Source organism: Sipha flava, unplaced genomic scaffold (genome assembly GCF_003268045.1).
Source record: "Sipha flava isolate LNK unplaced genomic scaffold, YSA_version1 256_pilon_pilon, whole genome shotgun sequence".
Lineage (NCBI taxonomy): Eukaryota > Metazoa > Arthropoda > Insecta > Hemiptera > Aphididae > Sipha > Sipha flava.
In genome coordinates, this window is record NW_020272909.1 from 391,884 (window position 1) to 403,406 (window position 11,523).

General features: G+C 26.2%; 1 protein-coding gene across 1 annotated transcript; it reads left to right on the plus strand.

Moving 5' to 3' along the window:
• The first annotated feature begins 1,161 nt into the window (after positions 1–1,161).
• LOC112684725 (protein cereblon-like) lies at positions 1,162–9,432 on the plus strand. Its single transcript, XM_025556372.1, has 9 exons — positions 1,162–1,337; positions 3,130–3,313; positions 3,968–4,167; positions 4,237–4,386; positions 5,043–5,159; positions 5,225–5,328; positions 8,798–8,949; positions 9,025–9,239; positions 9,306–9,432. The coding sequence occupies exons 1-9, from the start codon at positions 1,162–1,164 to the stop codon at positions 9,430–9,432; spliced, it is 1,425 nt and encodes a 474-aa protein (XP_025412157.1).
• Positions 9,433–11,523: the final 2,091 nt, after the last annotated feature.

The window sequence follows — 11,523 nt, forward strand, 5'->3', positions numbered from 1 at the left end:
TATTATTATTATTATTATTATTATTATTATTATTATTATTATTATTACTACTACTTAGGGATGGCCAAAAATCTTTGACCATCGATTTATTGAAATATATCGCATACCCAATATCGATACCACAATATATCGACTGCTATTTTATCGATATATATCGAACATTTCATATAATAGGGTGCAAGGTGTAACGGTCTACGAAATAATAGATACTGATAATGATCAATATTCTTTTATGGCTCTATCGTCTAATTTTCATTCTAATAATAATTTAATAGTAGATATTCTGTGGACACCCGTAACAGCTGTATACAATACACTATAAGCCTATATCGACTTCCGATGTAATCAATGAGGATTGTGTGGTGCAAATGTGCAACATGTAAACACTAAACATAGCTATTATTATTAATCTATAACATCGCAAATAATTTATAAATGTATATAAATATAATATATCTAGGTTTCTCAACGATTTATCTTATTGAAATATCGAAAGAATCGATAATATTGAGTTGATATATCGACTTCATATATCGATATTTTTGATATATCGTTGTCATCCCTACTACCAGCCCCTATTTTTTAGTGAACTTCGACACAATATATGTAGTTCGAAACTGGAAGTATGCATTATGGATTAGAGAACTGTGTACCTTTACTAATAAATAAGACTTCTATGAAAGTGTTTTTCAGGAAGCCAGTTTAAACAAAACAACTGATGAGGACTTGAATATATCAATTAAATTTTATATTATAATACTCTCATTAAAATAAATTATAAAATTATAATTATAATTATAAAATAATTAAATTTCTAAATAGTTTTCATATTTATATCAGACAAAAGTATATTTTCGGTTTAAAAAATAATAACAGATTGGTAGATACCTAATTATAATGTGCAATTTGATAAATAAAAAAGAACTATTACTAAAGACTATTATTTACTTTGTACTAAGGCCCTTCACACACGAGACGATTGTAACGCCACACGATTATTGAGCGATTTATGCGATATATGTGATACAAGCAATCTGTGCGATTACGGGGGCGCACACGATGCGATTGTTGTACGATTATTATTATCGTTATTTGTGTATTAATCGGTTATTATCAGTCGTTTACTGACATTTGCTCGGTTCTTTAGTGGCCTTTTTTAAAATGCCGAGTTCATCTAGTGACGAAAAAGAAATGTTTACGTACTATTTGTTCAAAAAGTTGGTTGGTAGAAAAATGCAAGAAAAGATCATAGAAGGAAATTTTGGTTTCATCCTTATATTCAAAGAAATAACCTCTGTCGACTTTTTGTTTCGGCTAGAGAACTTCAGGAAACCGACGTTAAATTTGTAGCATTTTACAGAATGTCAAAGAAATCCTACAAAGAAATTGTAGACATTATATCTTCTGCTAATTATCAGAAGAATACCAACATGAGAGAATGTGGGAGTGAAAAAGAAATTCCTATTTCAATTTCACCAACAAATTTAATATTGAATGCCTATATAGTTAAAATTATGTGTAAATAAATAATATTATATGACGAAAATAAAAATGTAATTATGCGCGATTCGTACGACGCGACTGCCAAGCGATCAGCACTGTCGGTCGCGCGTGACGTCTGTCGCTCGCGTCGCCATCGCGTCGTTATTAAATTGCGTCGTTAGTGGATCACCATTAACTTTGATAGGAAATCGCTCGTATCGCATATATCGCATAAATCATGTTGCGTTACAATCGCCTCGTGTGCGAAGGGCCTTATGATCATATGAAAGAAGATCGAGGGGGGCTCTATATCATATCATCGTACATTGAAAAATGCGTAGTTCGAATTTTCATGGAAAATAGGGGCTGTCCAATACTAGTTCACTACCATTAAAAAACGATCTCAACGTTCCCTCAACAACTAGGTAACTGACTCTTTAGTTTTTCACCAATTCGCCAGACTAGCTTTGTTGTTATTTTAAAAATCCTTAAACTATTCATACAAAGTTTTTCATCTTTCGATCGATCATTATTCTGTGTACATAAACCCATAGTTTTTATTTATTTTTTTAGGTTTTCACGCTAATGGACAAACGTGTGCACCCTTCTTTTATAATTTCGCGGTAACTATTTATTAGCAGGTATTTTAATGCTCAAGTAATAGTGGTAATAATATTTATATATTGCATGACAAGATTTATTTTCATTTCTAGTAAATTTTATGGTGGGTAGTATAAACATCATATTTTTTGTCACTGGTAAAACACATGGTTGTCATACGCATCAAAATGACCATTTTCCCAAGATGTTGATTAAATTTTAACAAGCGTTCGATTAATAGTCTTTGAATAGTGGTGCAATTAGAAGGGGGTTAGGAGTTGTTGTGGTATCACCCTCCTCCCTTTGAAACATGTTGTTAACCTTAATCCATTTTTCACTGCACCACTGTTATTGAGGAAGTAATATATTTGCCTAATACCATAATAATAAATCTCTAAAAATACATTTTAAATTTCAAATTCGAAAAGAAATTAAATATATTTTTTCGATAAAAAATATTACTCCTCAGCTCTAGGACATCAAGTTAATTTATCATTTCAATTTTTGTAGCATCATGACTCATCATCTGCAGGCGAATCAAATTTACTCAAAACATATTTTTAATTTGATATTTACTATAAATCCCTCTTTATATTCCCCTTACATTTTTTTAAGATATAACTAATGAATAAAACGTATATTTATTATACGATAAAAATCATTTAATAAAAATAAAATCAGTTCACTCACCTTAGGAAAATTTACATTCAGTTTTATGATTGAAATTAACTCATTTTATTCATTTTTTATTCTAGAACTATCAAGAAATTTAATTTATCCTATTTTAATTTTTTTGTTAAAAAATAGTCTAATTGCAACAAATTTAATTGTTTTTTAGGTTTAAATTTACAGTATAACTTGAATATTTATTGCTATCCTTTCAGATTTGAGTTATTAAATAATGCTAATTTTTTTAATTTTTATTCAATACAATTATTACATTCAATAAACAATATTTCAAGATACATCCTTGTATTTGAAAATGTACCAAATTTTTTATACCTCATCATTAATGATTTTATTTTATTTTTGATGTACTTGTTTTAGAGATGACCATGATGTGTTGATACAACTCAATGATAATGATTCTGATTTAAACGATGATGTTGTAATTATACCAAGATTTGAACAGCCACAGGGAGGATTTAATCCTCCTCATTATTTATCTCTTTTAATACCATTTGAAGAAGATGTAACACATTATAATCAACATTTAACTTCATTACATATGGTAATTTATTATTTATTTACCTATAAATGAATAACCTATTATTTTTAAACTATCAAGTTTACACTTTCAATATAGTCTTAAAACAAATTTCAAATTAATATTAGAATTTTTTTATAATATATATTTATATAATATATTTTATTATTATTATATAATCATATGTTTGAACTCTTAACTTTAATAAAACTTTTTATTTTAATATTTTGTATAAAAAAATGTAACGAAGATAAACAGCTATTAAAAATAATAAGTTATTATAAAAATCAAAATATAATGGTTTTCTGAGGAATTATAAATAATATTGTTTTAATATTATATAAATTTACCATAATTATAATGTATAAATATATATATATATATATATATATATATTGCTGAAGGGCTTACATTTATTTATAGTCTGAATAATATTAAAAATTTACAGTATATATATTTATAATAAATTATAATTTATATGTAGAAAATTTTGTATTATTTCTGGGGGAAGGGTAAGCCTTTCAAAAGAATATAAATGTATATTTGATTAAATGAGTTTAATTAGCAATAAACTTATTTAATGTTCAATAAAAAAATTTTGTAGTATATTAAGTACATTTAAGCTATTTTTAATGTTTTATTTATTTAAATTATTTGACATATTTTTTATTATGTTAGTATTTAGGAGAACTTGATCAAATTAATACTATCAGATCACTTACCGTAAATTCTATTCAAAAAATACCAGTTTTATTTTTAAAATTGCATTTGGTACCCGGGCAAATTTTTCCAATCATTGCTTACTCTGAAATTAAACAAAAGTTTTTTAGATATGTCTTAACCAGAAAGAAATTTAGATTCGGTGTCTCATATCAATTGTAAGTTTTATTAATTTTATACTTAATAAAATTAATTAATTAGTAAAATTGTATTTTTTTTTTTTTTAGAAATACAGATGAGCAAAGTACATTTGGAACAATTGCCGTTATATTTGAATACAATAGGGATTCTCTTCAGGAATATTCACTACCTTATTCAGCCAAGGCTATGGGCCATCAACGATTTAAAATTTTATCTGCTACTACATTTCCTGGCTGGTAATTTAATTTATATAATTTTTATTTACCTTTAAGGAATCTATATATGTAAAAATAAATTGTCTCATGTTTGTATGAGAATGACTAGATCTGTCAATAATTCTTTGAAATTTAGCAAGACCAATTTATTTTCTTTTGCGTGTTTGAAATATTCACAATCTTTTTTATATTCCAACCAGGTATTGAAATATGCTAAATTAATCGCATGAAAATACAATTTGAGATCCGTTTTTTTGATTTTAAATAGCTCCTATAATTAACAATAAGTTGATCAATTTTGTCAACGCCCATGCCATTTTTGTGTAATTTGATTGCTTCCAAGCGTTCAATATTCATTATTTATCATCATTAATATTTTCGAATATATCATTGCCATAATATTTTAGGAGTCAATATCATTTATGATCGCTAAAGACTTTATAAGTCAAAAATCATTTTTGTACAGGGAGATATTAATCAGCAATAAAAATATAATCCTTCAAAGTAAAAAACATGTACAATATTTTTTGATAACAGAATTTTTTTCTGAGTTTTTTTCTTCTGTACGTTCAAACGTTTCACACATGTTCCCTTAAAACATCTAAGCATATTACACTAAATATAATCTTTTTTTAACTATTTGGAATTTTTTTAACCACGATTAATTTTGATTTTAGTGAAAATGATAATTCCATCATGATAGCTACTGTCAAAATTTTACAAGATATTACATTATCTACTCATCCTCACCTCAAGGTGTGCTTGAATCCAAGGAACCATAATCAGAGTAGCGCGTAAGTAATACATTATTTATTTAAAGTGATGAACATTAAAATATTATATATTCTATTTCCTATAGATATAAGAAAAATATGTGGCAATCTCCGTGGCCAAATTGGGTTTATCATCAATTTGATGCATATCATTTAGCATCATTTCTAACAAAAAAAATCCAAACATTATGTAAGTAAGCATAACTTATATTTAATAATAAAAATAGTATTTATAAAACCCGAATTGAGGGACTAATGGCCTTATTTGTTCTGTCCTCTTTAATAGATAAAAAAAAAAAATACTTATGACATTTTTTTTTTATTTATTTGATTGAAATTACTAAATACCATAAAATTCAAAAAAAAAAAAATTGTAAAACCATATTTTATTCAGTTTAAAAGTACACCAATTTTAAACTCATTAATTGAACCCTAAGTACAGAAAACTAATGGAAAAGGTTTGAACTTTTAATTACAGCATAGATAATTTTTTTTACATAATTAACTAATTTTTTTATGAATCTACATTTCTTGCTCAGAATGTTCATTCATTTATAACTGATTTTACATTTCTAAATTAAGTAAAACTAATATCATCAAAAACTTGATTTGCACTTGGATTAGATTTTTAGATTTTTACTTAAAATTATATCCAAATAAAGTTTAATTTGTAACGTTTGCAGGCGCGTACCGGCCCACTGGGATACCGGGAAAATCCTAGTAGGTCCTCTTAAAAATTATAAGACCAGGGCCCCTTACCAAATAGGTACCTGTAGTTCCAGTTAAATTCAATAATTTTATTATTTTTAACAATTTTAATTGAATAGTTTAAAAGAGAAAATTACATAAAGGACAAATAATAAATTTCGTTGGTTATTTACTGATAATGCAATTTTTAGTATACTACTCGTATAATTACTAGCTTTGATCATATATAACTATTTAATACTTATACATAATATCATTGATTATAAATACAATAATGTATAAATATAATAGTCTTTATGATCAATGATAATATGTATAAATTATTTATAATATGTATATATTGTATTCATCGAAAACAAATAATTTTTAATTAGAATTCTAGTGAATTATAATAAGAGGAGCACTAGACATGACAAAACGGCTGCGAGTATATAGTATACTCTGACTGAATTTGTTTATAATAAAGTTATTTATAAATTACTTGGATTACCTAATAATTAACAACAATAATTTTGAATATTCTCTGGAAAATAATAGTAATATAATGTATACAAGAAAAAAAATATAATTCATTTTTATTATACATATCAAATGTTATTTATGAGTTCAATATGGATTCTCAAGAGCAAGGGAGGTGAACCTTTTTTGATTTGAGTGCAAAATTCTTCCTTTTTAGGTATTGAAAATCTTTCACGTCCTTAATAATATTAAATTTTCTAAGAATAAAAATAAAATTACAGATTTATTATATTATTTTTATTAAATTTAATATAAGAATTACTAATTTTACTATAGTGAAACACAAGCAGTAATTGTTTCATTGGTCAAAACATTTCTTTCCTTTTTAGTTAAATTAAATTTGTTATGGCGAATAAGCTTTCATAAACTTATAAGCTTAAGTTAACGAAAAATATGAAAGCATAAGAAATATTGTCATTTTTAAAACATATATAATTTGTTGATTTGAATTTCTTACAACCCACATTTTATAAATAGATTATATTTTTTTTTTGTGTACAATTTTTAATAATTTCAATTTTTTGTGCGTGTCATAAGTTCGCCACCCCTGCTTTAAAGTATAATGGATTTTATTTGATGTTTACAAGTTTCTTTTAAAACTTTCTCTTGCTCGAGTAACGTGTGAATGATCATTTTCTAAACTTATAATTATAAAAACACATTTAAGAAGTTGTTTAACACAAAATAATTTGGAATCATTGTTTTGATGAACTGCGAAAGGGAATTTTTGGCTAATATTACATCGACTCAATTAATTGACTTAATGTGTGAACAAAGTACAGAAATTTTAAGAATGTTGAAAGTTTGGTTTTTAAATATTTTACTGAAATATTTAAATATTATTTTACGAACATATTATTCATATTATATAATTTATACGAGTTTTTTAAAATTTATTTTTAATATTTAATTTACATTTTATTCGAGATTATTTAAATAAAAATAATTATTTTAATATTGTTGCGTATTTATTTATTTTTATAGAATTTAAATCAAAGTATAGATTTGGTTTATTATTTAGGTTTATGGTTGTTTTATAGTATTGTGTAAGAAATGAGTAGGTATACATGAAATCCTTTTTTATTAGTATGAATATTAAGTAGGCCCTAATTATATACAGTTTCCCGATAAGGAAAATGGACCCAGTACGTTCCTGAATGTTTAATAAAAAAGAGTAATTTAGTTTATACATCAGTATTAATTTTTATATTTGATTATTCATACATTTTAATTGGGAAGGTTAACTGAGTAGACTCAGATAGGAGTATCAACCTGGATGACTTCTGGTTGAAATATAGCCACAAGCAGTTTATTTTTCTGATTAAATTATGTCCATTACAATGTAGAACCATTTAAAAATGCATTTATTTATTAAATTTTTAGATTATTTTAATTACACGCATAGGCGTGCGCAGACTTTATTCGCAGGTTATGCAATAAGAAATATAGGGCCCCTCACAAATAAATTTTCTAATCTTCCCTTAATTTATTTGCATTTTCTTTTAACGCATATGAGATTCAAGTTACAATCTAAGTTTTTGCATATATACTACTTAACTTCTTTACTTCCCTTAGAATCTAAAATCACACATAGTTTTACAGTAGAATATTAAACAATGCACTGTAGAAATAAGTAGTTTGAAATTTGATTTATATTTATTAAAAAAAAATTTATTATTTATTTAAGATCAAGTATGTACTATATTGAATGCTTTTGAATAATTTTAACATATTTATAATGTTGTTATTTTATGGAGAGTACGTAAAATCTAAAGTTCAAGTCTTCTTTTTATCGACACACATGCTTTGAATTCATCTATTACATCTTCAATATTGATTTCTGATGCCATCTTTTGCTCGATAAATATTAACATCAGTGAATCAAGACGTTCTTGTAACATAGTGTTTCTAAGTTTAGACTTTACAATAAACAATTTGGAAAAGTCCCTCTCGCACGAGCAGCTTGTCACAGGTATTGTTGCAAATTGTGTTAAAGCTTTATTGAAGTTTGAAAATATTATTTTCCGGTCGTTTTCTGATAATTAATTCAGCCATACTACAATGTTTTAGTTGATGACCCTCTAATAGAAGTTCTATCAGACATATTTGTAATGAGCTTAATTTCAGACTCAAATTAAATTTTTCCTTCAACATTGAAATATCATTACTATCAAGCTTTAATTGATTTAAATTTCCTGTGTTGGTAATTAAATTTAAAGTTTCTTAACTTAATAATAAATGTGGGCCCCTCACATGAAGCCGCAGACTATGCAGCGGCATACCCTGCATACCCCGTGCGCACGCCTATGATTACATGGATTACACACCGATAATACTAATTTTCTTTTATTCAGCATAATTTTAAACAAGAAACTTATTCAAGTAAAATATAAAATTCCTTTGATTTCATGTATTTTTTTTTTATTTTACAGTTAAAAAAATCAAATTATCATCTGATCCTTGTGTTTTATCATTTCAAGTGATGAGACTTGGTATATTCAGTCCAAAACAAATAAACCTCCTGTTGGGTATTGAATCATTAATCATTAAGCTTCAATGGGAACTAAATTATTTGAATGAAAATGTGAGAAATGTTAACATTTTAAAATATTATATTAAGATTATAAATAATTGCATTGGTTCTTAACTTTTTTTTTAGCAACCAATGAATAACTTTAAGTGTGCAACAAATGGCTGTGAAGTAACATTTTGTAATACTAACAGTGTATTCTTAATGTCAATTGATGGACCCCAGGGAATTTTTAGTACTCCATTTGGAGAATTTCATTCCATAATCACTGTAACTTCATTAGATATAACATTGGAGTTGACAAAAGTAGAATTTATAACAAATACATGTCGATGGTTTTATGGGTAAGATAATTTATTCATTTATATTTCATGGTATTTCATTATTGTGAATATTATTTTTTTGTTTAGGTATAGAGGACTAAAAATAATATGTCCAATGTGTCTCAATCATTTCGGTTGGCATTTTGTATCTTTAAGTGACTCACGAAGTGGTTTTTATGCAATATCTTTGAATGCTATAAAAACTATTTTGTAAGAATGCTATATTTATAATATTTATAATTATGTGAATCTATAATCGTGAATTACATAAATTCAAGATTGTCAAATTGACTACTGGTAATGAAATTATAACTAATAATGTTTATGTTTCTATTTTTTTTTTATTTTTGTATATTATAGTCATCCCTACTAGTTCATTACATATTTTATTTGATATTTATTATTTACCAATTTTACTCGATTAACTAAATATTAAATTTAAATTTATCATTATTCAATACATCTGACACTCAATCGTTTATTATAACATGCAAGAGTGGTATTGAATACCAATTATAGGGATATTTTAATACTAAGTTAAATTGCTTTTAATACTTCATTGATTTCTATAAATTATATTCATCGGATATCAAACAATTATCTAAAAAAAAAAAAAAAAAATGCATAATTCTAATTAACTGAAATGTGTAAATTATTATATTCTCTTTCTATAAACTGAAAATATAGTATTTATCACACTTTTATGGAAATGTATCTTTAGATTTATAATTATACTGTACATGTGTATGTCACTAAACTCCTAAACGGCTGGACCGATTTGAATGAATTTTTTTGAATACGTTTGTGTTACGCCCTGGATAGCTCGGCAGATGGTGCTGCAGTTGATATCTAAGTTATTTATCTGGATTCATAGGTTTTCTGTTTGTTAGTCCTTTATGCATTTCCAAACGGCTGGATCAATTGCAACGAAATGTGATACAGAGATATATTAAACCTGACAGAAGATAGGCTAAGTTTAAAATTGATAGGCTCAACCCCGGAAGCAAGGGCGTCATTTGGGGAGGGGAGGGCAGACTATGGCAAATGCTTCAATCTAAGAAATTTTAAAAAGTTGGCAATTCTTTGGCCGATGATCAAATACTAAAATCGGTAAATAGTAAATTTTTATTTGCTATTTTGTACTCAGAAATCAGATAATATTCTCTTTTAAATACACGTTCACGGTTTATTAAAAGTTGGGAAGCTCTGGCTCCACCCCAATTCATGACAATCGTTATTACGCGAACCTTATAAACTTTATTTTTGGTATAATATATATTTCTATTTATGTGATTTTTATAAATCAGCTTTCGTGATATCGATACCATAAAAATTGAGCTCATAATCTATAAAAAATCGTTAAAATCGTTTCTATTCATCAAACTACGGTACATTATATTTGAGATACAATTTTATGTTGTTATAAATAAATTCTGTAAAGTATTGAATATACAAATAATAAAATTACAAGTATTTATTTAATTAGATTTATATTATTATTCCATTAAACCCATTAATAGGTAACTTATAGCCTATAGGATAAGTAAATAAATTAATGTTTTACTATCTTTAATGTTATTATTTAATTGGGTAAATTGAAACGTTTCATGTTCTTTGTTTATCATCATGATATCATTATTCATTACTAATTCTTACATGTTGTGTTCCGAAAAAAATATCTTATTGATAGTCTATCGTCCATAAATATTAAATATTTAAATATATAGGTAATTATAATTTTTTAAATATTATGAAGTCGGCAAATTTAATCAGTTCACCCACCCTTTCAAAAGTTGAAATTACGCCTCTGGCCGGGAGGTACTCAAAGAGACATTTTGAGATTTACGATGGACATTTTTGTTTATAAATAGTTGCTATTAGTTTCAATAATAATAATATTAATTAGTGCGAAAGAAATTATTATCCCTGAATTTGTTATCATTATTTTTTATTATTTGTTTCCATGGCACGTGCGTGTAGATATTAAAATGCATTAAAAAAAAAAAAATGCGCTTATGGCACCGCACGTTCTAACATTAAAATTTGGCGTGCCCATTATTCTTCTACAAAATATCAATCCACTACGATACTGCAACGTTATCAGGCTTTCAGTGAAAATGTTGATAAACAACATTATCGAAGTTACAATTTTAAACCGAAAGTTTAAAGGCTAAGATGTACTGTTGCCTCGGGTAAAACACGATTGCGTACTTTTGTTATCGGCGCTACACGATTACGTACGAAGTTTTGAACGTTGATACCAATTTTTTATACTGGTATTGGTGTATACCACATGCCTATAAAA